This window comes from Gavia stellata, chromosome 6 (assembly GCF_030936135.1).
Source record: "Gavia stellata isolate bGavSte3 chromosome 6, bGavSte3.hap2, whole genome shotgun sequence".
NCBI classification, from domain to species: Eukaryota; Metazoa; Chordata; class Aves; order Gaviiformes; family Gaviidae; genus Gavia; species Gavia stellata.
The window spans coordinates 7,537,471-7,564,257 of record NC_082599.1 but is presented as its reverse complement, the minus strand read 5'-3'; the positions used below and the strand labels follow the sequence as shown (position 1 = coordinate 7,564,257).

The 26,787-nt window shown below is 41.0% G+C and overlaps 1 protein-coding gene across 1 annotated transcript in view; it reads left to right on the top strand.

Annotated features, from left to right (window-relative positions):
- The window catches only part of RHEB (Ras homolog, mTORC1 binding), a 41,871-nt gene extending 20,872 nt beyond the window's left edge, over positions 1–20,999 (top strand). Inside the window, exons 3-8 of the mRNA XM_059818905.1 lie at positions 5,197–5,264; positions 8,427–8,509; positions 12,753–12,809; positions 12,910–12,957; positions 13,480–13,561; positions 20,496–20,999. Of these exons, the coding sequence (XP_059674888.1) occupies positions 5,197–5,264; positions 8,427–8,509; positions 12,753–12,809; positions 12,910–12,957; positions 13,480–13,561; positions 20,496–20,588 (431 nt within the window). The 3' untranslated portion in view covers positions 20,589–20,999. The remainder of the gene's footprint in view (positions 1–5,196; positions 5,265–8,426; positions 8,510–12,752; positions 12,810–12,909; positions 12,958–13,479; positions 13,562–20,495) is intronic.
- The last annotated feature ends 5,788 nt before the right edge of the window (positions 21,000–26,787 follow it).

Sequence of the window (26,787 nt, the reverse complement as noted above, 5' to 3'; positions counted from 1 at the left end):
CATGAAAACTTTGTTGAGTGGGGGCATCTTCAAAAGGCTTAACTTTTCACTTCATTTCTTAACTTATTTGGAAAATAAACAGCATTATTGATTTGGTGAAAGTCTTGTGATCTGTGGCATGGCTGGAGGAATTTGCTTTCTGAAAGGTAGAGAATTGAAGGGCCTTTCTTGCATCAGAACACTTTGCTGGGAAGTAGGGACTGAAAATGTAAAAGATGACCCCTGAGGTTCAAAACAGTAGGAAGTCTGTCCCATCCTTAAGCCTTTTAAGGCTTGATAGAATGTTTTAAAACTGCTTCTGTGAAGAATGGAAGATACACTTCTAAATTTCAGTGGTAAGTTTTTGAAATATATTGAAAGTATCTTTTTTTTAAGAAGACATGTGAAATTAGTTTTCATGGGATTAGTATAAAATCATTCTTTTGACTTAAGAACTTTAATCGTTTTAAAATGCTTTTTCTAAATATAAATCTTTGTTCAGTCCAGTCTTTTGACACTCCCAGGTGTATGTTTCTGATTCTGTACAGGGTCATAAGACACAAAGTATGTAATCAACTCTTACACTGTTTTCCTAGTTTGTAATTTCTAATCTGGTTGACCACGCTGGCAAAAGAAGTTGAGAAGTCCAGATTCCTATACTAGGGGCGGTGTTGGAGGATGTTGCATTTTTCCAGTGCTTTATATCAGGTTATAAAGCCTTGTCAGTTTCATCTAGTGACTGCGTCTACTTTAGTGTCACAAAACTCAGAAATGGGAAAAAAAATACAGGTTAAAGAATAGTCTGGCCTATGTGATTCCTGTTTTGCCTCCAGAAAATTGTTACCGATAATTTATCACAGTATGCTGCCAGCACTGATGAAAGGGTAGAAAGCTGCAGTACTTCTGGTAGCTTAATCTTTATAATTTTTGTCTTCAAATAATAAAACTTGCACAAAAATTGAGTCTAAAGCTAAGTTGTATAGAAGGCATACTATAGTTAAGCTCTTACAGGAACAAGTTGCATAGCATATAAGCCTTGAACAATAGGAGTAAGACCTAATAGTCTACTAGTTTCATTTTTCCAGTGTAAAAATCTCTACCTTCTTTGGAAGTGGTAAAGGAAAAATAAGCTGCATCAGGTTTCACTTAGTGTTTGTTAAAAAAGTCAACACCCCTTTACTGCTGCTTTTCCCCCTTTCCTTTGCTTATATTACATTAAAACCAGAAAAGTTAGTTTATTTAAGTTAATGAGCATGTTGAATTTAGTAGCTTCTACTAAACTTGTGTATCAGGAAGAGTAACTTGTAGCATTTTGTGGCAGCAGCAGAGGTGAGAGTTAATTGCATAGCAAAATAGGATTTTCCTTTGTGAGTGTCCCAACAGGAGTGACATCATGATGGGTGGCTATTCTTGAAATAGACAGGTTGAGAAAGTAGTGGAACGAATACTTGCAGGAGCATTGGAAAGAGAAGGAAGATCCTTGCAGAGCCAGGAGTGTGTGGAGAGAGTCTTTGCAGACACTGAGCTGGATGGGGCTCTGAAGGCAGATTAGCTCAGATGAGCTAAGACCAGAACAATTTCAAACTCAAAAAATTTGCTGGAATAAAAACTAGAATTTTGATTTGGAACTCAAAGCACATAGGTCAGAAAGAGTAGATAATGAAGATGTGCACATAACTCACTCCATACCCATCTTTGCAGGGATGTCTTTGGTTATCATTAATTCAATGATTTTGTGTTGCAGAAAATCTGACTTGACTGCCCGAGTCTCAAAAATGTTTCCTCCAGCTCCTCTGAGGCCTGCCTGGCTGCTTTCTGCTTTTCCTTGCAGTTTCAGAGAGGCTTCTAGCACTGTGCTGCATTCTGTGTCTTCCTTTTTCCCCTGAACAGGCTCAGAAGCTCCCTAAGGGAAGGTACAGCCTTCCCCCAGGGACTTCCTACCTCCATCCCACGTTTTTTAATACAGTTGTGAGTAGAAGTGTATTAGAAAGGGGGAGGGGGCTGGAGGCACCCTAGTAGTTGTGAAGGGGATACTTACAGGTTTAGATGGGTCTGCTAGAAGCATCTTTAAGGCTAAACTTCTGTGCATGTCGTTCGTGGCAACTGCACTGGAAGGGTGAAGTATGCTTCTCCCCAGGAGCTGCTGGTGAGCAGCTTTCTCAAGGGGTAGAAATGAGGCTTCTGAGAAAAACTAAAAATAGCTCTGTTGCATTACACATCTCAGTGTTGTAAAAGATGTCCTTGCAGATCAGTGATAGGCATTGACTTTGGAATGAAGACAAGTAGAAAGGGATGCAGAAGGTAGTAGACGAGGAACCCTTACGAGGTGGTTGTATTTAGCTACCAGCCAGTGGCTCTATGGGAATAATGTTACACCACTCTCATACCTCAATTCAGTGGCACTATTGATCTGAAAGTCGGCATTCATATGCCTGGTACTGATTTCTTATCATAATGTCTTGTTTTCACAGCAGCTGTTTTTTGAGTTGCATATGGAAATCATTCCATTCATGTTAGTCTAATTGAAATATACTTGATCTTAAGGTAACAATGATGAGCAGCTGATGGAGCTGCACAGAAGTTACACTTCCGCTGAACTGTAGCGGCATTCAGGGCTGCGCTCTGCGTGCGATTTTTACCAGGACTTTATCTGACAGCAAAATGGCTTTAGTTCTTTACAATGCACCTGTTGACTGCTGCATCCTGAACTGTACACATAGATCTGTTTGGTGCTGTGCTGTTCACTGCAGCACCAAATTCTCAAAGTTTCAGCAATGCATTAGAACTAGAAACGATTGTAGGTGAAGATAGGGATTGCAGCTTTCTTCATTTAGCTACAGTCGAGTTACGTGTCGCAAGCTGTAAGCATGTCCTGTTCCGAGATCTGGGTGCTTTGTGGAGCTACGACAGGCTTTATCCATGCTTCAGCTGATGAGCAGTGTTTCACAGATGCTCATGTTACGACTAGGACTGCAGAGATTGTTCAGGTCTGCTGAAATCTGTCCTTGGCATACCGGGAAGAGCCATACTGTGCCATGATCGTATTATCGGTTGTTTTTGTCTTGCTTGTGGACACATCAGAAGGCAGGATGGTAGGTGATGGAGTTGGAAGTGAAGACTTCCTCTGGATCAAGGGGACCTGTGGATCACTAATCATATTTACTACAGCTGCAGGCTTTTCCCAAGATTAATTTCTTATCAGCAATATTTTTAAAAAGCTTCAGCAAAGAAATGGGAGTCATTAATTATGACTGCATCAAAGCAGATTTGTGTTCATGCAGTGGGCTGTTCCTAGAGCTACAAGCCTCTGCACTGAACTAACAGTTCTCCTCACCCAGTCTGTGGTGACTCCTCCACCGTTTCCCTTCCCCTGGCTCTGTCACACTCTGCTTCCACTACCGATGATGATGTCTTTGCTGGATCTATTCTAGGCTTCTAGAATAGTCTGAAAAAGCTGCCATCTGTCTCTGTCCCTTTTTAAATATTAATTTCATGAGGATCTTGAAGCTGCTTCGATTGCAGAGTGCTTTGATGTGTATGTGAAGTGTCAAGAGACTGGAGGCTGTTACTTTTAATATACCTGTTAATGCAGTACCTCTCCAGATGAGTCTGTTTTCCCTCTGATTTGAAGCAGTGATACTGTATATAGCAACGCTGCATGTTAACATCTGTTCAAACAAACAGTTGCTTCTGTACTCACCGCAGTATTCATCCAAGGCAAAAAGCTGTTGTGGATGCTTGCTTCATAACCCTGAAATTATGTGCAGTGATGTCAACAGTGTCCAGACAGTGACTTGATAGCAGCTCGCGTGCACATGGGCTAAAGCAGCTTTCTTTGGGGATAGGCAGGGTAAGGTAGTAGCTCTCTCTCTGAGGCTCCATTTCAAATTGCACTTGTCAGTATTGTAATGGAAACTGTAGGTATGCTTTACACTGTCTATTTAGATACTCTGCATTAGTTTGGCTTTGCTGTTTGAATTAATCTTTTTTTTAAAGGGCACTTTGATTTACTAGGTGGGCTGAAACCTCCAGTTTCAGATATTTCAGCCCACTTACTCAAGACAATACTCACATTGTGGGGACTTGACAGGGCAACAGGCATTGGCGGGGAGGAGGAAGGTTGGCCAGCTTCAGCTTCTAGGAGACCTTGTACAAAACCCAGAAGGCGTAGGCAGGAGACTGCACAGTGGGACAGAGAACGTTCAACTTTGCAGCTTCGGGAAGCTGTTGGACAATTTAGAGTACAACGAACAGGTCACTGCAGTGTTAGCTATTTCCCTGCTCATCACTACAATGAAAGATAAAGCTTCTTAGGACTGTTAGTGTTTGGGAAAACCATGTCGACCGGAGGACAACACAAACTTCACTCAATATATCAGTACTGTCTAGTGATTGTGTCTTGAGTGCAACACTAAGGCCCAAGCGAAGCTCTGAAGCCAAGTTTGTGTGCTCCGGTTGGTACATGTAGTGCTCGGTAGTACATTATTCCTACAAGAGCTGTGACACTGTTTGCTTTTGCAGTTGCATAATACAAACACTGAGTAAGGTTCCTCAGCTCACAGTGTGTTGGCATTTCGTGAATGCAAGGAAGAGAAGCAATTCATCACTTTCGGGGACTGAATGTACTTCCTGACTGAGGACTAGATAGAATGGTAGCAACATGGTGAGTGAGCTTCTAGCTAAATTCTCATTATGCAGGTTTAGTATATTCATAAATTAGGCTGTGTGTAGTTTAGCCCTCAGAGAATTTTTTTTAATCCAGATCATTTACCTCATGGTATTTACATTTAGGAATTTGATTTTGCTAAACTGCTTGGAAACTGAGGAAAATATCTTATAATAAGTTCAAAGTTAGCTTTGATGCTAATTGTATTTAAGTGTCTTGCGTTACCACAAATTTTGGTTGCCTGGAAGTCTCTTAGAAGGAAAGAGTAAAAAGGCTTTTTACATGCATTTCTAAGTCAGTAAAGGAGAAGCTGCTGCATCCAATGTGAGAATCTTCTGAAATTTGGAAATTTTGAAGTAAATTTCTGAGTTTTGTTGTCTGTAATATGCTAGTTAAGACTACAGCGACCTGATCCAGCCTTTTACTGCTACTTTAAAGCCTATAACTGAAGTACTTTTTCTTAGTGGTTTGGCTGACGATGGCATAGATGAGTGACTTCTGACCCCTTGTTTATAATTCTGAAATGTGTATGTATTTCTTATTTGTTCTAGCTTTTACAAAACTGATCACAGTAAATGGCCAAGAATACCATCTTCAGCTGGTTGACACTGCTGGCCAAGTAAGTTGCCTTTCTTTCTTTTAATCTTTCTTCAGAGTTAAGACAAGTATTCCTATTCCTGTAGAGCTAAGTTGGTAGCAACCATGCACTCAAAGCTGAAGTTTAACTTAAATGATTATGCCTTGTCATTTAGTCACCAAAGACCAATGTTTCTGTAGTGTTTATTTAAATGGTTTTGTTGGGCTTTGTTTTTTAGGGTTTTTTCTCCTGTCTATTGAACATATGCCTAAAAAAGTGAAGAAGAAACTGCCTTAACTCTAATGTACCAAAAGTTCATAGTTTGCTTGATATTTATGGACTAAACTAGCGGTCTTGCTTCAGATGGAAAATGTCACTTCAATAAACCATGGAGAAGTTTTTAATGACTTTTTGCTATTTGTGTGCTTCAGCTACACCATCGTAAATTATAACCCTGCAATAGTCATGGGGAGTAGACAGAAATGCATATAGGTAGTATTTACCGGGCTACCAATAAACTTCTGCAGTTTGTTTACATTTTTGAGTAAGCGATGATTCATGCGTGCTTCTGAGCTTCGTGTAATGACGGGGAGCGCAGGAGGAGACAGTGAATGCGTGTTTTGTGGCATGGTCAGGAGCTTCATGAAGTACAGGTGTTCATTCTATAGTGTTGCGTGGCTGAACTTGCAGTGCATGTTCCATGCACAGGGGTGCTCCATCTTTTGAAAGACTCTATATTAAAAAAGGAAAGAAAGAAAGAAAGAAAAAAACAAAACGGAAAACAGACTGTTAAACCCCTCTATTTTTATCTTAAACTTTTCATTGCTTACATGCTACCTTCTGTGAGTTCTGATAACTATGGCTTTGTGTTTTTCCAAACTATGAGTAGTGTTAAACAATCTCAGTGTTGTAAAATATGCTGCCAGTACTTAAGACTTTAAAGTTGCAGGACACTTGCTTATAGCTGGGACACTACTCAGAAGGGTTGTAATCTTAAGTATGTTGGGTTGCTTTCTTTGAAGAGAACTACAGGATTGAAGAAGCGCCGTGCTGTATTTTATGGTGTCAGCTTGTGGTGCTAATCAGCAACGCTGTATCCACTTAGAATCTGTCAGACGTGTCTGAAGTGATTAAAAACACAACACTGGTGACATATGCTGGGGCAAGATTGTTTGATGGGGAATATTTTGCAGAGGAGAGCAGGGTTGAGATGGGCAGGCTGTGAAGCGTGAGCAGCAGAGTGAAACCTCCATAGGTTTGTGCCAGCGTAAGTGTGCTTGCCTTACATTTCCAACTGTAGCGTAGTGATAAAAGTAAAATTTCTCTCTGAGGAAGAAATGGTTGCCTGGGAAAGCAGTGTAACTTCACTGGTAACATACCTCTGTTGCTGAGGTTTATTTTCAGGGTTGATTTAATGTTGTATAGTATTGTAAAACCAAAATAACTTCTTTCCCAGCCTGTGGTTATTTTCAGATTTGATTCTTCCTATGAATGACTTGAACTTTGAGTTCTGGCTCACAGGGTTAGCAGGGAGAGATGATGTTGGCTTGTGGAAGGTGTGGCTTGAACAGAGTTCTTTCTGAAGTCTGTCTTGCTTAATGATCCATAGGGAGTCCTCATGTATACAGCATAGCAAGGATTATATTGTAGATTTGTTACATACTTCAAAACTTAGCTATGACTTAAAGTTATAGTTACAGGTTTTTTATCACTTGGCAAAGTTCTTAATTTGACCCACAAGTTCCAGGAAGCATAGCAGCTTTTCTTCCGTCTCCTAACAAACTAAAAATTAAGTAATCAATTAGAAACAGTTGAGGTTATGGCCATTATTTTTCTTGGTACTCCTCTTCTGTCCCATGCCTCTTTACCTTTCATGGTTATCTATTTGCGTAGTTCAGTTAAACAGGAGTCTTGGTACAGAATCACAGAAGAGGAGTGAGTGCAAAAGGAAATCTTACCTAACACCAGATTCCAGCTGGGGCAATCCTGAGAAATTCCGGGTAAAGGCAAACAACTACAGAGTTGCACTTTCACCTGTTTTATACGTAGACTAGCTCAGATCCCTTCTGTATTGACTTTGGGATTACACGGCCAACTGAAGTGGCAGTTTGGCATTTCAGTGAAGATGGGGGAGGACTGCCCTCAGTGTGTAGCAATAAAGGCAAATAAGGGCATCTTTTGTCAAGTGTTACTCTTTCAGACTTTTTTGGCTGAATCTGTGAAGTTGATTTATAAAGGCTTTTTCCTCATTTGCCAGTTAAGGAAGTTTGATTTCTGTTGCCTGTCTAGATTTAGATTTTGGATTGCATTGCTCCATCTGTTCAGTCATGACAATAGGCAGAGAGGTTATGTGATCTTAAGCTAAAATTAATATCTTAAGAAGCATAGGTTTAAAAATTTGAGAACTCGTACATTAAGAAGTATGGCTTTTGTCAAAATGTAAATGTTTCCTGGAAACATCTATTAGACCAATTTAGATTTTTAACATGGGATTCATAGTGTTTGTGTTGTTTCCTGCAATATGTCAGGCTGTTTCATTTACCTATTTGTTTTACAGGGGGCATAAATTCAGTGATTAAGTTTCTGGTTTGTTTCAGTTTTTTGTTAAATAAATGCTTCTCATATAATGTAAACTTCTAGTTGTCGTAAAGCAACTAATAACTATATTTCTTGCATCTACAGTTGATAAGCACTAGTTAGTTGGTAAGCCACAGTTACTTGCTTCCTGACAGACCTCTTAGGTAATTAGATGTGATCAGTCCCACTTGAAATTATCAACTGCTAGATCCTGTCGTCAGGTGTTGAAATTAGGAATTTGAAATGTATCACTAGCAAGATAAGAGATGTAATTGCTAATTAGTGGTAGGACAGAGTGGATGTTTTGTACTAATATAAACTGATAATTAAGCAGAGTAAGAGGATTGGGGATTGCTTTAGCTGATCCATAGTCTTAGAGGGAATAAAGCAAAAAAGCTGTAGATTAAATTTTAGACTATACAAGCTGACTCAGCTTTCTCTTTAATTTGGTAAAGATTCCACATCTGGCATTATGATGAAAAAGCATAATTCTGAAAGTACTACTTATACAAAATGGTCCTGCACCTCATGTCCTACAAATAGGCCAACTTAACTGCTGGTGATCTGCTAGCATCAAGTTCTGAACTGTGGCAGTTAGTAATTTTAAATGCAATATTCCTTCTACAGGATGAATACTCCATATTTCCTCAGACGTACTCCATAGACATCAATGGCTACATTCTTGTTTATTCAGTCACGTCAATAAAAAGGTAATAAAATCTGTTGTGTTCTTCTGGTTCAGATATTGCCCAGATATATTCTGGGTTCAGCTCTGCCTTGCTATATTTTCTTTACATGTGTTTAATTTATTTAATCTCTCTCTCTCTTAGAAGTATAATGGAAATAAAAATTAATGGGTTTTCAGAAGTTTCCCTTCAGATCCAAATGTCAGATACTTTACAGACTAATATGCAAGGTACCATGTAAGAAACGAGACAGTGCTGAACTGCATTGTTTTGAGGTGTAAGTAAAAGTACATAGAATGATTTCAAGAATAAGTAGAGTTCATTGTTCTAGCATCAGATACAAAGGTGGACTTAAATATGAACTGAAAGGGCACTGTTCATTTATGTGACGTACCCAACTAGTTGCTAGATTGGTTCCTCAGCCTTGTAGCTTGTTACAGTACTGAGATTTCTTTGACTTCTTGTCTTGGATTGTTCTGGTTAACGGTCAGGAACTTTCGTATAAGTAGTAATATATCAATATATGACTTTTGGCCTGTAGACTCACTTTTGCCATGCTGCAGCAAATATGTTGTTTGAAAAATTTCCCAGAGTATCTCTTTTGTCCTCGCTGTTGGCTGCAGTCCATTCTGACGTGAGGACAGAGTAGCCGAAGTCATTTACTTGCAAGAAGCACCTCGGCCTTCGTAAGGTTTTGTCATCTTCCATTATTTTGTCCCTTCCATCTGGTCGTCTTGCTTTGTTTAAATACTGGTCGTTCTTGAATAGATCTTAATTTTGTAGTATTGTACAGCATCTTTGTTATGACAGCCAAAATAATCCTGTTATTTAAAATTTTTGTTTGTTTGAGTAAAATGATTAAGATCTTTCACTCTCTTCAAGTAGAAGGGCCGTTGATGCTTCCCTTCTACTTGCAAGGAAGCTGATCACCTTTTTGCAAGTGCTGAAGCGTTTCATGTCTTTTCCTCTGAAACAGACAAAACTGGTCATCTCAAGTGCTCTTTAGTAGACTGTCATAAAATACAGGTAAAACAACTTGCCTGTTGGCTCTTCTGTGCTTCTCAAAGAAAGGATACAGTCTGGCTATAAATTTCCGTTGCTTGCAAGGTCTTTAATGTTGAACAGGTTTTGGCGATCCTTCATTCTTGGTTTTCATCTTTAGTTCTGAAGTAGCGAAGGGCAAGCACATATGATCTGGAGGAGATGCACCAGATGTTAGACTTTCATGTGTGTCTAGAGATACTAAACTACTTAATTCCTTTTTTTTTTAATCAAAGCTTCATTGTTGGTGATGAATAACTTCTAGGAAATAGGAGGAGTTAGTATTGTTAGCTTTTAGAAGTGGAGGACTGGAGAAAAATGTTAATTGATAAGTGGTACTGTGAGGACAAAAATGCCTCTGACTAAAATCAGCATAGCTCCTTGAAGGCTTCTGCATCTTGTGGTGTTTCTTGGTCGGCAGCTAAAGGACATGCCCTTTTTCAGCTACTCCAGTTGTTGCCTTATGATGTCTTGAGCTTAGCAGCCCAGATGAATGAAAATCTGTTCTCTGTGGTAGCATTCAATCAATTAAAACAGAAACCAAATTATGGTGAAAATACTAACAGAACAAGGTCTGTTAAGACTGTAGGTAGATAGTATTTCCATCAGTATTTTAGTCTTGATCTGTTTATTCCAAGTTTTTTTTTTCTTTTTTAAATTTCAAAGTATCAATGATCCTGTTTTGTTCAATTCCTTATGTTCTGTATCAAGACAGCGTTAGGCAATACGAAAGATCTTCCACAATCCTCTGGTAGCTTAGATGACTTGCCCAGGCAATCAAATTACAGTCACCATCTGTCTTGACTTCTGTCAAAGTGTGTATATTGATGTGAGTATTGATCCAGCAGGGGTGAGAGCTTTGATAGCAAACTTAATAGAAATGCCTTTTTAAAATTATCATCCTCCCTGTTAACCTCACGTGGGAGGTTCAAATGGGACTTGAGTAAAAGCTAACGTCCTACATTTCTCCTATTCCCAGGCTCTCAGCAGCAAGGTTACTGGAAGGCTTTTGCTCTAGTTCAGCTTAATTAAATTCCAATTTTGTATCTTGCTAGGTTCCATGATTTTGTATAACACATTTATCTGACAGTTAGTAATTCACACAGTTAGCTGTTTGCTGTAATCCTGTTTGCTTGTCACAACTGGAAAGGACCTCCTGTGGTATCCAGATCTCTTGCTGTTTCACAACTTGATTTGATGATGCTCTTTTTGGATTGGTCAATATCTGGCTTAAACTCTGTCTCTGCTCCTCCTAGCCTTATTAATTTGGAAAGCTTTCTAGAACATTAAATTGATCTGGTCAAGCCAATTTCATTCTTGGCAGTTCTTAGCAACTTGTTTCTGTCAGAATTATGTGTGAGTTTAAATAGTACTTCTCTTTTGGTTTCCACTTTGATCTAGTAACAAAGGTCAGCTCTTTACTCTTAGTCATTTTACTAAAAGTGGCGCTTGTGAACTATGCTAGATAAGCAGATACACAGAATTGGGAATTGAAGAGCCTCAGTCGAGCAAGAACACTTTGCAGCATTGTGCGCGGAAACCTCAGGTGAGGGCTTGCCGGTGTGCTGTGCCGTGGCGTGGCTTTTTCTAGCTGTGCTGGGAACAGCAGGCCTAATAGTGGAAAGGAAACAGTGATTGTATTGTGTTAGTGATTCAGTTATCCTGTGGCTAGTACGCTAGATCTTTCCTGTTGCCTCAGACTGAGAAACAGTTTTGTGGTCTGTAGCAGAATTTGTTTGTAGTATTTTTATTCCTCTTTCAGTTTGCAGGGTCATCTAGTTCTCGATGTAGCAATGCCTCTCAACTTTGTCACAACCAACCTCCGTTTAACTCTTATTTTTGAAATAATTGTAAGAATGAAAGTCCAAGACAAGTTCTCAAGACCAGAACTTCACTAATGCCTTTACAGCATAAGCTTTTTGTAACACTAAAGTCCTTCCCTTGATTCCACATTTTTATGTAATCTGTAGTATTGTACTTGAGTTGTTAGTAGTAAGTTGTGCCAGACTAAGTCACGCTTTTGTTTGCAAAGAACTCATTTTCTTGGTAGGATATACTAAAACTATTAGCTAAACATGGAGAAGTACCGTGTTCTACTCAGTCTTGAAAATTACTGCTGAAGTCAAATTGACCTACTTGACAGAAAATCCTTCTTAAATATGGTAGTGTTTATTGTTCCTGAAGTGAGACGTTTTAATGATTCAGATAGCTTTAATAGTGTTTTTAGGCACCAGTTCTTTGAGAGCTTTGAGTTGGAAGTGTGTTTGAGTGCTGCTCTATTTATAAGAGTTTCAATTCTAATTGAAATGCAGTGCAAGTCAAGACACTGCCTGTAGCTAACAACCTTGGAAGTTGGAAAAGTTTTGGTCACTTTTTTGTTGCACAGTTGTGTGCCTCGTCTGCGAGCCTCTGCCTCTCTCTTAAAACAAATCCGAATTGGGCACTTCATGTACCAGCATTTTTTCCATAATGTAATTAGAGGAGCACAACAGCTGCTCTTCAGCCCCGTTTATAGCTTGTTCTCAAAAGTACTAAATGTCAAATGCAGTGGATTTTGTTAGTGAGGTTTTTGGCTTCTTGGCGTTTCATAGTATTGCTTCTTCTCTTTGGTCATGCAAACTTCACGTACATGGTAGGTGAACAGACAAATATTTGAATAACCACTGTTTCTGTACCATCTTGCAGATCAATTTACTCAATTTCCATAGGAAATTAGAATTTAGGCTTCTTTTAGCTTTCACATAAATAAAACTAAAGAATTCTATATGAACTAAGTGTTCTTAAAAAAAAAAGTATTCTTTCAAGATGGAATATGTTTAACTGAATACTTTTTCTTTGAAACTGCTTTAATTTGACATGCTCATCCAGAGTTGTTAGACTCTAGCAGTTAAATAATCTTACTGCAGATACAAACCGGATGGGAGGTGGGAGAGGCTTTTATCGATCCTATGTTAGATGCATCAGTCCTGGGTAATGTTACTTATTTCTGCAAGTATCATAACTGGGGAGGCTATAACAATAGGCATAGACTAGTCTCTGCTGCTTCTGGGACCATTTTGTCTGTTGTACAGAAATGGGTAACACTTCCAGCATCTTTGTAGTCCTGCCACTATACGTAGAGTGAGTTTTAAACACAGCAACCTACATATGCATTTAATTGCTTGTGTATTGGGTATTAAGGATAAACATTGGAGTGCATGTGTGACTTCATCCCTTTATTTTGCAGTTTTGAAGTGATAAAAGTTATCCATGGCAAGTTATTGGATATGGTGGGAAAAGTCCAGTAAGTAGTGACACTTTCATCTCATTTCATTGCAGGCATGTTACTAGTACTTTGTTCAGTATACTATAACTGTTCTGAAGTTCTGAACTTTCTTTCACAGAATACCCATTATGCTGGTTGGAAATAAAAAAGACCTGCATATGGAACGGTATGTGAACTCCAGTATGTGTGAAATACAAGACAGCAGCCGGCATTCCTGTGGCTGCAAAGCGCTAGTTTTGTTCTTGGCTTTCCATAACGAAAATCAAATTGTAGGTTAAAACAAGGTACTGGCAAAGGAATTGTGTCCAGAATGTGAACTAGGAGCCATGAACTTTTCTTGTAATGTTGACTTTTGCTATAAGGTCCCAGGGAAGGTCATTTAACTCTTTGGGTTTTTTTCAAAACAAGTAACAGAAGTGTGTTTTTCAAAACTGTGAAATACCAGATATTACAGATTACGAAAACAAAGCAATGCTTTGGGACAACTGCTCTTCTGGGTCACATAGCAGTTTTACCTGGCCCTGTAGTGTATTTGACAGCAGCCAAAAGCAAATGCTTCGGATCAGACTTCACAAAACATTCCTATTACATGCATTTATGTGCTTTGGTACTCTGAGGACTTTCCTGACGTATCAAATTCCAATTCCTTTGCAAGTTATAAAGAAACATGCTTTTTCTCTTTGGTCAGGGTGATCAGCTATGAAGAAGGGAAAGCTTTAGCAGAATCCTGGAATGCCGCTTTCTTGGAATCTTCTGCTAAAGAAAATCAGGTAACGGATTTAAGATTCGCTTGGTTCGAATAGCAACGTAATGGAATGACTCATAGTTTCACTTAATAAAGGAAGCTAAAATATTTGCATGTACTCCACAGGTACTGTGTGTAGATTGTTGGAAACAAAATGGCTGTCTGCATTCAGGTTTACATATACAAGTTTTTCCATGCAACTGTAAAAGGAAGGAGGAAGTGAAGAACTGAAAGTTAAGCTTCACTGAACATAGCAGAACAGTTAGTGACAAACTAAAACTTGAATCTGCGTGGTGGGTGGAACAGAGTCTCTGATCTGCTGCAGTTACCTTAAATAGGAGGTCATTGCGGTTGCAGAGGAGTGAGTTGGTATAAGGGGACAAACCTTGTGTTTTAAGGCGCTAGGCAAGGCTTGGTCTCTAATGTGGGGAATAATCGTTTTGTGGGTCCGGGGGGGGAGGGGAAGGGCACGAAAAAACCCAACAGAAAAGTGTTAGAATACAGCAGAGGCTGTCAGATACTACCGTGATACAGCTGTAGTGAAGTTGCACAATCTGACCCAATACAACCCACACACACTTACACTTGTTGGTTTCTTATCACAGAAAGTGTTCAATTAATTGTTAAATAACATCTTACTCTTGGTTGCTCTAACTTTCTTTAAAATGCCTGCTAAATACATTCTGGTTTTTTAATTTGTTCCTGTGGCTGTTAGTAATATTTTGTCATTGATTCGACACCTTGCTTATCTAAGCTACAAGAGCCTCCTAGTTTGGGCTTGAAGTAACAAATAACTGCTGCAGACTGGGGATGTGTATGTCTTTTTTTCCACTCTCTTTTTTTTCCCCCCTCCTTTCTATTTTTTTTCTTTGTAGGTCTCAACAGTGTCAAAACTGTTGCTTTTTGAAAATATAGACATACGATAAGGTCAAAGGATGTTGTCAAGCTAGTTCTTAAACAAATTATTCCTTATGCAGAAGAAACGCTTACATTGTCTCATATTTAACCTAGCATATCATATCCTTGGCCTCCTTGATAACATCAGCACAATCAAAAGGGCAATCCTATAGCTAGGACAGGACCTGTTTAAGCCGCCTTTCTTTCCCTCTCCCCTGTCCCCAAAAGCGAAACAAATAGCTTTTGTCTGATGTTTGTTGTCAATAATTCTACAAGTTACTTGAGTAAAGGTGGATTTTCCCTGGGGAAAAAAAAAAAAAAAATTTTTCTGGAGATGCGGAACACTTGGAGTTAGTTTATCATTACTTCTGTTTCTGGCTAAGACTTGCATTAACCTTGTCAAAACTGGGCATGAGGAAAGCATGCTGTACCGCTGGAGAGCTTCAAATGCACACCCAAGGAAACTAAATTGACAGTGTAAAGAATAAACCAGTTAAAAGCATCTGATTTCCCCCCGCCTTATTTTACATGACTTAATACTTCTGGATTAGGCAAAGCTATTGTCTGTACTTTTTTTTTTGGCATATATTCGCAGTGTGTAACAGCGTAGCAATTCATATCTAGTAGAATATCTTACTGATAACTTTTCTGAAGTTTGTATTGTTCTTGGTTCAAAAAAAAATTGATATATTTATGCAAAAAAACTGCAAGCTTTATGTGATGCTTGGCATGTCTTGCATATTGTACTAACAAAGTCCCATTGACTGCCATGTATTTGTGTCTCTTCTTTAGTCTCAGACTGTCTGTATTAAGTTATGTTGCCAGCTGAAATTTATATAGCAAACTTTGTAGCCTTCAAGGAAATCAGAATGGCAATTGTATGTCAGATGTTCAAAATTCTGCAGAGTCCTGTACAAATTGCACAAAAAATCAGAAGTTCTGTTCATTCTTGCTGTCAAAGTTGTTCCTACCAGGTCTTCCTTTCAGCAGGATCCTTCAGGATAGCGATCGCAGGTCACTGTAAATTCTGTCCCTCTGGAGTCAGATGCAGGTTGTTAGAAACAGGTGCTTGAACACAATTCCTCCTTCATGCCTCTTACGTAATACGCTTGGTAGATTTGGCTCCAGAAGTTTGGGAGATCATATGTCGCTTCTGAGATGGGTGCCCCCAGCATGTGACCATCTTTCAGGCTCTCTGGCATGCTTCCTTTGGAGGCTTGGGATGTACGGAAGAAAGTGTGAAGGAGCCCAAGACTGGGGCAGCTGCCTTAGTCTTCTCACAAACGGTTGCGGAGGAATATTCACCTCTGAAGAGGTGGAAGACTGAGCTTTGAGAGCAAAGTGTGGAGTATAGAGCTGTGACACCAGGCATTGTAGCATCCCTTCCTATGAGTTAGACCAGGAGCATTTCTGAACTTACGTGGTTTTTTCCTCCAAATCCTAATTTGATGAGATCAAAACAGCTGATACATAGACCTCTATCAAGAGGGGATATCTTCTGTTACTCTGAAACTGTCTCTCGTTTGGAGGGAAAAAGGGTTTATTTTGAACTTAGTAACAAGGTGTGTTGTCGTTCTCCTGGTACTGAGTGGTCATCTTGCATAAGTCAACATTACTGGAAAAAGAAACCTGTCAGCACTTTTTGCGTGGAGGTTCATCCAAATCGTTACCTGTACTGGCTTGGTACAGAAAATGTAACTTCCTTACCAAGATTAAGTCTAAACTCCTTCCAAAACTGCTTCAGATACTGTTTGCTTTACAGAAACCTAATTTGATGCTTAAAGGTATGAGCTGGACTGGCATGGGAATTTAGAGCTTAAGAACTTCAGCAGAGAGCTCAAACCTTCCTGGTGGGGGGAAGTCTGTTAATCCTTTCTCTCTGAAACCTAGCTGTCTGTGTTTGATGGATGGGGAGCAAACGTATGACAGTTTCTAGTATGCTGGTCTGAAATTGGTTTGGTATGTGATGTTCTTCACAGCAGCGAGGAGAGTAGGTCTCCTTGCTCTACAGGGGTTAGACCCAACTCGATCAGCTATAACAGCTCTGTTTGCAAGGAACTTCTGAAACCAGAGAAGGTATTCCCTATAACAGGTTCTGATAGCAAAGGCTCCTTTCCCCCTAAAAGCAGGTGGGGAGCATTGGAGAGCACTGACTCTTCTCCCTTCCTGCTTTGGAAAAAAAAAAAAAAAAGAAGAAGAAAATCTCCTTTTTGGAGCATCTGTGAGAATCCTAGGAGCATAGTGTATTGGACAACTGAAATAGTTCTATAGATGAACTTCAGTAAACTAGTCCTGTTCTGCTAGGAGTCACCAAAAGATACCACATTCCAGAAATAGCATGGCTTTGAATAGATGGAAAGCGAGAGAGGCAAAGATCAAAGCTGCGATGAGGATAAATGGTAGTGGCTGGCAAGAGTTCCCAAGGTCAAATATATTTGAGGCTATGTTTCAGCTCCTCCAGACAAGGGTGACCTGGTAGGGTTTTTGGAGGAGCCTGCACTGCGTATCAGCAATGTATCAGTCATCTAGGGAATTCCCTGGGCTTTGAGAAGGCAATTCTGAGACTTAATGGAAAAGACCTCTTTTAGATTACTGCTGGGCTATTATTGTCATATCTTCTCAAACTGCTTAATTATTCCCAGATATGTTGAACTGCTTTGGCTAACTTCAGGAGCTTCGAGCCTTTCTTGTGGAATTTCCCTACTTTTGTTTCATCTAAGCCATAGTATAGTACTTCATCTTAATCCCAATACAATAAAGTGGTAACTGTTTGAAAGACAACCAGAATCCAAATTGGTCTTAAACCCAGTTGAAGCTGGGAGCCAGCTTTTACTGGAAGAATTTGGGGAGTAACGAGCAGCCACATTGTGTTCATCCAGTTACACAAAATTCATTAGATAAACTTGTTTTAGAAGGGGCAGGGAAGTAGCAAAAAATCTACTTCTTGCCAAAACAGAGCTCTTAAAAAGAAATTGCTCGGGCATTGCTTCTTTTTCAAGAGTAACTTCATTGTCAAGCTCAGAAGACGCAATGCTCAGTAAATGCTTCACAGTGGTTTGGGATCTTAGCCCCTTGCCAGGGGTCTGACATGTTTAGCTGGGAGAGTGTGTTTGGACTAGCAAAGGATGGCGGGGGTGAAAACCTCTCTTCCTTATTTACCTGTTTGAGTTCCTTTGCCCATTTCTGTGCCAAGATAAACTAGTAGCATGAGCAGTTGAGGGTTTCATCTTCGAAATAATAAAACAGTTGCATAGTTGAAAAATACAGCATACTAAAAGATGAGCTGATTCTGGAGGCTGTGGGCTGGATTTGGGTGTTTGCACCTTCCTGGCGTGTTCCCGACTCGCTGCGTGTGCAGAGAGAATTGAACCTCCTGAGCTGTCTGTCCCACTCACACCAAGGGGCACATCTGCAGAAGCAGTTGAGCCTCTGGTGTCTCTTGCACGATGCTGAGCTCTCTAGGCAGCATGCATTGCCCAGGCTGACATCTATTTTGTTTCCTCAGGGGAGAAAGGTAGAAGAAAGCCAGATGGCTTTCAGTAGGCTAGGTGTGACCCACATCCTATAATTGGACCATATGGAGACAGACACGCATGAAGTCTGGCTGCGTTTTTTATTTCTTGTCACAAAACACTGCTTCCTGCGTTGTTTAAAACTCATTCTAAAATTCTTCAGTGTATTTGGGCTGAATTACAAATTCCTAAGCGTTAACTGTAGGACAGTGATTAAACCTCAGTGAATACGTATTTTCTGTGAAATGAATTAACCAGCCCTGTGAACTCGTACATCTTAGTGTTTCAAACGACACTTCTTGACAGAGAATGTACAGCTTCTTGGTGTATAGAATAAGTTGTGGAGGTTTTTTAATGGGTGCTTTGGAGCAGGGGCATAAAGACCTTGTGCATTAAAATGAAACCATTGAAAATGTCAACTCTAAGGAAACATTGGTGCAGTGTATTTGTAAATCGGTGTATCGCCAATTTTTGATTAAGGGAAACTCTTCATTAGTGGCACCAGTTTGATAGCAACTGCAGTCCTGACCATGGTTCTCCTAGAGTCTAATTTACCCAGGAAATGTTTTGTATAGTACTGGACTAATGAGCTGCTTCTGCCAGAGTCCATTGGGATTGCAGGGAAACTTCATTATATGGAGGAATACTCTTAGTTCCAGCTGATGAAGTATTTTAAATAGTTCCAGAGATAGTACTGAGCACAAACGATATAAATATGGGAAACTTTAAAATTCAGTCTAATCTCGTTAAGATTGCTTTAAGATTGTTGTTGGGCTACTTTAGTCAATGGGATTAATTTGGAAGTTATCCAATTAAGAATTACACCTTGTGGAGGCGGAAGAATATCTGCCAGGTCAGAACACAGTCATAAATCACACGGTGCTCTTCAGCCTGCTGATTAAACCCAACAAAACTCCCTTTTTATCCTCATTCATAATGTGACTGCTTTTATATAATGAATATGCTTTCCTTCTTAAGGAGTGTATGCTTGGAATTTATGAAACGGATGGCTAGAGGTTAGATAAACTTCAAATGGCATGTCTGAGATGATCAGGAGACCATTTCCAAGTTGAAGATTCACATGCTGAAGTACTGATCATGTGGTAAATCTTCAGCTCAAAAATACCCTAGAAAAGAAAAGCCCTTTTGAATTGTTCTTGATTGTAGTATAGATTTATTCTTCTTAAATTACTTCTAGGCAACCTCAGATGCTGCACGTTGTAGTCGTAGTTTCTGCGTATTGTGATGGAGGCTAGTGTACAATTTTGAAACCCTTAAAACTGAGTGAATCCTGAAAAAAAACAGATTAACAATATGACATTTACTACAAGTAGCATTCATGATACTGTCACAGGTACCTTACTCTCCCCATCTTTCAGTATCTTTAAAAACAACCAACCAACCAACCCCCCACGGAAAACCTAGCTTTACTTAATCAAATTCTTCCATAAAATCTCCTGAATCACTCAAGTGGTCTGACATCCTTAGTGTCTCTGCTTCAGTTAAACTTATTTTCATGGGAAATTGTGTCTTTCCATACCAAGATTTTTAACTGGTACTCGCTAGCATCTGTGTGTCTTAGGAGGTATAGCCCTTCTGAGCCCATGTGCTCCATTTTATCACCTGGAGCTTCAGTAGGGGAGAGCAGGTGAAAAACCAGACTGCTTTATGCTCAGTGTGGAGGGAGGAGACTTGGCATAGACCAAGCAGAGTTGATAGCAGAACAAGTGTCTCCTACTCTAAGAGTACTTGCTGCCTTCCCTCTGAAGGAGTGAAGGGATCCATAGTGCTTGTGGGGCTCATGATTTTGCAGAGGACTGTTATAATCCTGTGTGTTCCATACAGTAAGCTAGAATGTTTGTGTGAGCCTGACCATGTTGCCAATGGCTATCCTATAGTTCAAGCTGTTTAAAATATAAAACCCCTTTCTCTCAGAAGGACTTTATCAAATGATACTGCTTAATATTAGACAGTGGCTAGTTTGGCTCATGTTTTCTCCTCGTGTTCTTGCACTGTGTCTAATACTGGTCTTACCTATAGGTAAGATGAGAAAATCAAGCATATTAAAGTAACCCGCATACTGGGCTGTGCAAAGTCAGTGTTCAGAGCTGAAAAATCTGCTGCCTTCTGTAATTACTTGGAATCTTAAAGATTACTTAGAGGAAATGAATTGGTTTATTCCCTGGAGCAGCACAGCATCAAAATCTTCAATGCTGTCAGTCACTCAGTGCAAGCTCACTGGTTAAAATAAGCTGAATTACAGTTATTAGCTGTGTTGTGAGTATGGCTCAGTTTAAACTTGCCCTCCCTGCAGCGATCGAGAAGGTAGTTGAGGGTTGCTGTGGAGAAGGGGGTTATGCTTTCTTCTTCCAGAAGGTTGTGTTCAACTGGAATTACCATATTTTCCCTCTTTGGTTTTGGAGTAAGTGTTGGGCGTGCATTTATCTGTTGGTGTAGCCAGTAAAACTGCTAACGTTTTTTTTATTACTATTTTTTTCAGTAAGTGGGTGTTTTTTTCTTACCTACTAATCTTGTACTCTCTCTTTGCAGACTGCCGTTGATGTTTTTAAGAGGATAATTTTGGAGGCGGAAAAAATTGATGGGGCAGCTTCACAAGGGAAGTCTTCATGCTCAGTAATGTAATTCCACTGCAAAACCTGAAAACACTGGGAATACATTCTACCTGAAGAAGCAAAACTGCCCATTATCTTTAAGGATAAACTATGCTTCTTTTTTTATTTTTTTTTTTTCTTCTGTTAACCTGAAAGATAAACAGTTGGTTTGGAGCCTTTCCCTTCAGATTATGTTAAACTCTGACTCCTGTGCAAATGGCTTCACTTCCATTTTCAAATTTTAAGCAATCATATTTTCAATTTATATATTGTATTTCTTAATATTATGACCAAGAATTTTACTGGCATTAATTTTTCAGTGTAGTTTGTTGGTTAGAATAATCATCAAAATGATGCATATTGTTACACTACTATTAACTAGGCTTGGATATCAGTGTTTCTTTGTGTTAAATGTATACTTGTAAATAAAATAGCTGCAAACCTTAAATGCTCTGTTATAATTTTTTGTTGAATACTCCGTATCAACTTTTTTTTGTGAAAAATGTTCACCTGCTGACCTTAAGAGGAGACATGCGATCCTTGTAGCCAGTGGATTGTTTGACCATTGCTTGAGAAGTTGTTTGCGATTGATCCCAACCATTTTTGCTGCCAGAACTCCAGGCTGGCCGAGTAGCTCAGCTGTGCTTTGTGTCCGTTCATGGGAAGGAGGCACAAGTAACACCTTTGATTGGGAAGGGAAGGCTTGGGTTTTCAGTCAGACAACCTGCACTGTATTTGTCCTCTGTAACTAAGGGTTATGGAGTAAAGGGTGCGCAGATCTGTCCCAGGTAACAGGCCGGTATGTACCTGCTCTACAGACTGTTCACGTGGACTTGTAACTAGGAACGCTGTCAGGATGGAGCAGATTGATCCAGGTCACAAGCGTAGTCTTGCTAAGAAAACAAAAATGTCATTTAAAATAAATTGCACATCCTGAACAAATTGATGTGGATTGTTTATCGTGCATTTCTGTACTGCATCTGGACAGCACTGGTAGAGGTGAGTGGTGTCCTGGCACCTGGCCGTTCACAATGTCAGGGTCCCAGTGCAGCTCTGGCAGCTTCCCCTAACCAGTTGCAAGTTTTTGCTTGGCTTTCGGACTAGAGGCTTAACAAGCCTTAATCTCTTAAGTCTGGAAACAAACTATTTCAACTATATATTTTAAAAAATGCGGTTGACCTACTTTGTATTTAAAAATGAAACAAACCCCAAAACAACAAAACCAAACGAGGCTGATTTGGGGAACAGTTAGTTAAATGAAGTGTTTCTCATGCATTTTTGTGTCCATTTGAAAACGATTTCTGGCAGGAGTAAAATGGAAGGGAAACTTGCAGTGTTTTTGCAACCAGAATTAGCTTTTCCATTTCGGTCAGTGCTAAAAGATACAAATTCAGCATGTCTCATCTCTTCCATTTCTTGTGCAGTGGTTCCCTCGTATAGAAGATTGTCTAAACCCCTCAATTAACAGCGTACGTAGAAAAACTTAATATTGTCTTTGGTCACCATGAGATTAACTAGCTTCTTGGCAAAAATACTGCCTTTTTTCTCCATTTAGGATATTTCCCAAAGCTTCTGAAAGCTTGTTTGTTACCTCAATTTTGATACCTTGTGCCAAATACAGCTTCTGTAGCTGGGCAGTGGTCACACGTGATCACTGAAGTTCAGCAAAGTCAGAGTGCTCATTCTGGGAAACCAGTACGCCATTTCGGAACCAGACTGATCTGGGGCTGCGCAGTAGGTTTCCTTCACAAGAACCTGCACCACTGGAACAGGGGTTGTTTGGCTGATAATGAAGTTGCTGAGGATTCAGAAAATTATCTTCTGTGGAACTTGGGGCAATATGCATCTATTTGGTAGTACCCTTCGTTGCCTAATCATGAGGTGGTAGATGACTTATTGCACAGCCAGAGTCATTGGCGTTGCATCATGGACACAATGTCATGTGGTCTACATCAAAAGGTAGAAGTTGTGGAATACCAGAAACCTCAAAAACCACATTTACTCAGTTTTTTGTAAAATAGTGGCTGAATGTATGCTGGTCTAAAGCCTGAAATAGCTGCTGCATTGGTGCTTGAAGCGTGCCAGCTGCTAAGGCTTTAAAGGAGATGGGTGAGGAAATGCACAGCTTGATCGTCCCGGGATAATCCAGGCTTTACTTTCCAGGGATGAGGCTTTTCAGGAGGGCTTAAAGGCCAGTGCAGGTTCTCTGGATGATTTGCAATGGGAGCTTCTAAGACTTCATGTACTCAGCACTGAGAAGCATGTCCTGCTCTTGCATTTTCTGTAATAGCTGAAGAATTGAATTCATCAACATACATTGTTTCCTTTCTCATATTGCTGGCTCATCCAGTAAGAAATGTAAATTACTCCACTTGTCCAAGCCTTTCTCTGCTAATAAGATCTAAAGACCAGCCATGTGCAGTAGTCTTGCAGTTTTAATGAAATGTGTAGTCAAGCGTGATCGGTGAACTACTTGTCCTTTGCTGTACAGAGATTTCAGCTGGCTTCTTGGGATGGTACCTTCCAGCAGTTGGAGTTTAACAGAGGCTGGGGCAGCCTCGTGCTTCCTTTTACTGACACAAGAGCTGCTATGGGTTAGGTTCTTCACCATGAGAGCCCTGAAATGGGGTGGTGGGCAATCTTGGAAGCCCTATGTTATGTACAGAAGCAAGAAATCGGTATGTAGTGAACTGCTGCTTGCCTGGAATTGATGAATTTATACAGCCTTGTCTGGCAGCTGCTCTGATGCTTCAGAGCCTTCTGGAGGATTGTGATAAATGGTGCACGGCTTAAAAGGTAAGTCACGAAGGAAATAAGTTCTCTGGCCCAGGCTAGAAAACGTTTGATATACACTTAATAGGGTCCAGCCTTATTCTTAAGGGATGATCATTGGCAAAGGTGAAAGTGCAAAGATCCTGTTGAGGAAATGAGCAAAATTTAACTACCATAAATCAAGTTAAATTCTCATTGACGTGCGTGGATTTAAAATGTGCTGTTCTGGAAATGACTCCTGCCTTGCTTGTGCTCCTGTCCAATTCTTTGCTTTGCTGTGTGAATACTGAGAAACCTCTCGGTATCCTGAGCCCAAGAGAGTGAGCTGCCCATCTCCCAGCCTCCCGTGCATGGAAATGCTGAGGACCAGAAAGGCAGTGAGGCGGGTGCAGCTGAGCAAGCGGAGGATGGACTGCAGGCAGAAAGTGGATACGCGATCCTTCTTTTTCCTGTTCTTGTTTCTATGCATAGCAAAGTTTTATCCCCGCCTGATGAACTCCACCCCAGGGAAGGCTCGGGGGCAGTCTGCTTTGGGTCTGTCGGGTCTTCTCCCTAACATTTCTTCCCAGCTTCTGTCAAGGATTGGTGAATGCACGCTGGAGAAGAAAAAAGCTGGAAAAGTATTTTTACTGCTCCTTTGTGTCTGCAGTAGCTGTATTGTAGTATCTGAATCAAGCAGCCTTATGTCATTCCTCAACCGTGGGCAGAGCAGTGTGGGTTGAAATTGGGACTTCGCAGAGGAAGTTCTTGCAGCATTGGAGACAATGGTGAAGACTCCAGGCTTTCCATTTTCTAGCTCCTTTCAACAGAGAAGTTTCTACATCTGAAGTTGCACCCTGGAAGTGATCAAGGACAACTTTTGCAGTTACCCTCGTTTCTGGCACGGGTGAGTGTAAAACACCCAGCTGGGTCTATCCCAGCTTGCAGCAGTTTCCTTTGATGGGCAGCAGCCTGCAATGAGAAGAGTAGCCTATATCATGGGGTGTATTTTTGGGGTTTCACCTTCTTTGAAAAGAAATGTGCAATCTTACACCTTTGTTGCTAAAGAATTTGTGCTGCTGCTCTGTGCAGGTGTTGCAGGCTGCTGTGCAGCGCGGTACGAGCGCGGCGCGGGTGGTGACAGTGCACCCGGGCTTGCTGGGCTTACCCTGCTAATGAGCACTGCTGCGCTGTAGCCTCTTGAGAGGGAGAAATCAACAGGTTCTAATTAGTCCTTATGTAATCACTACTGCTCATCTGCAGAGCATTTCGCTAATGCTGACTAATCTTCACAACCTCATCTAATAAGGTCAAAATTACTCCCCTTTCCCAGCTGGGGAGGGGGAGTGAGAACCTTTGCACAGATGCCTTCAACTTGTTACGGGCACGGTGGAAATGTGGCTAAACTAGGCCTGGGTGATGGGTGTCCTCAGCATCCAGCTTTTTCTTAGGTGTCATTAGGTTTCCCTACTGGAAACTTTCCTTTTTGAAGTAAGATGAAAATTGAAAGGATTTCACCCAAAACCCCGGACTTTCTGATGTTTTCCAAAATGAAATCCAAGCCCCATCTCAGTCAGGTGCTTGCTGTGTGGTGAGGTGCACTAACACTGATCCCTAGACAGAATATTACTGAAAACAAGCTTTTGCAGATTTTTTTTCAATATCCATCTCTGTAATGCTGCTAATAAAGATTTGGCTAAACCAGACCAGCAGGTCCCAACTCCAAAGTGTGGAGCTATTTTTCCTAGCGGGAACCTGGCCAGTCCTGAACAGTCGTTCTGTGACAGGGTTTGCTCAAGCATGAGGAGGTTTTTTGGAGTCTGTACTCCACATGGGGTGATGTGAGGTATTGCGTGGCACGGGATGGGTGGTGGGTCAGGGCATGGGATGGCCCCCCTTGGTAGAGATATTGCAGAGACTCAATGTCTTGGTGCATCCGTGATGAAGACAATGCGTTGAACCCAAACCCGTTGTCTGGCAGCTGATTCCCATTTCCAGCAACAGGTGATGTATTCTGCCAGTGAGGGTGTGGGTTGGAAGATCCTTTCTCTGCTTGAATGGTTTGCAGAGATGATCTGCAGTTAGTGTAACCAGCCTCCCAGCAGCTCTGGGCGGCAGTGCATGGCGTACCCAGGCACTGGGAATGGGTTAATCACCAGCAGAAATTAGTGCTTTGGCAACTGGTGTGAGGTGGGCTAGGTCTTAATCAAGCAACGTGGATTTAATATAGAAACTCTCCCTTGAGTCATAAGGATGGTTGTTCACTCTGAGGTCTATTGCTGCTCTGAAGTGGCCCACAAGATGTGCTCATCCTCTTCAGCAGCGAGCCAAAAAACTTTCCATGGGAATGATTTAGACCCATAGTTGTTCCATATGTAATGAGCTAGAAGTACCTTGTACTGAGATACATAAAGAAATCTGTGAGCTTTTTCAAACAAGGTGGCGCTTTGAAAGCCCTGAGATACGGCTGATTCCTGTGCCGGGTCTTACGCTGCTTCGCAAATACTAAAAGCTCCTCCAGAAGCTGAAGCGTGGCCCCTGCAAGGGACGCGGTGCAACTCCTTGGCTGTTGCTCACTTAATTATTATTTGTGTGGGGTTGTACTGGCCATAGTAGGCACCTCTGAGCAGAATGCTAATCCTGCTAAGAAATATTCCTGTTAGCATTAGTGAGGTCACTCCCAAAGATTCACCTCCAGGGGTCATGCCCGGCTCTCTTGAGGAAATCTCTGTGTCAGAGAAGGAGTGAGTTCGGCGTCTTCCTGCCTTAACTCGGGTTGTTCAGCATCATCCTTCTGCTAGCACCACCTAACACTGCAGATTATTGCAAGGCGTATTGCTGGGCCGGACACAGGCAGTGGCCAGTGTGTGCTGAGCTGCATGGAAAAATCACCCCCATAAATCCTACGTAACACCCCATGGAAAGAGGCGGTGGCATCTCATGGCTGCGTTTTGAAGACTGCCCAGCCTGGGCTTATTTATGCCGACAACCTTGCTCGCAACCCCTTGGCATGTAATGAGAATCACTTTGTAAGAAGACAAGAGCTGTGCCCGGATCCTGGGTGTAGGTGAGATGCGGGGAGGAGAGCGAGGCAGCAGCTGGAGCCGCCACGTTTATCCAGGCAGGGTGTTTTTGTCCTGGATGGTTGAGTTCTGGTTTCTAGCATGGTTAGGTCTATCTCTGTGACTGGTGTTGGCACCAACAGTGTCCCGTGGCATCGAGTTCCTCCTGCCGCGGTTTTGTTGGGGATGTAACCACAGGGTTACAATGGACTTGAAATCAACCTTGGCCATCTTGCATGGTTGAGGTGTTTGGTTTTCTCACCCCTCTGTTTCTGGCCTGGACTCACAGCAAATCGTCTCTGACTGCCTTGCTCCTCGGCCTCGTGGCAGCCAAGGCAGGCAGAGGTAACACAGCTCAGAGCCGCCGCTGCGGACATCGAGCCCAATATCTCACTCCCTGTAAACCAAGACATGCAG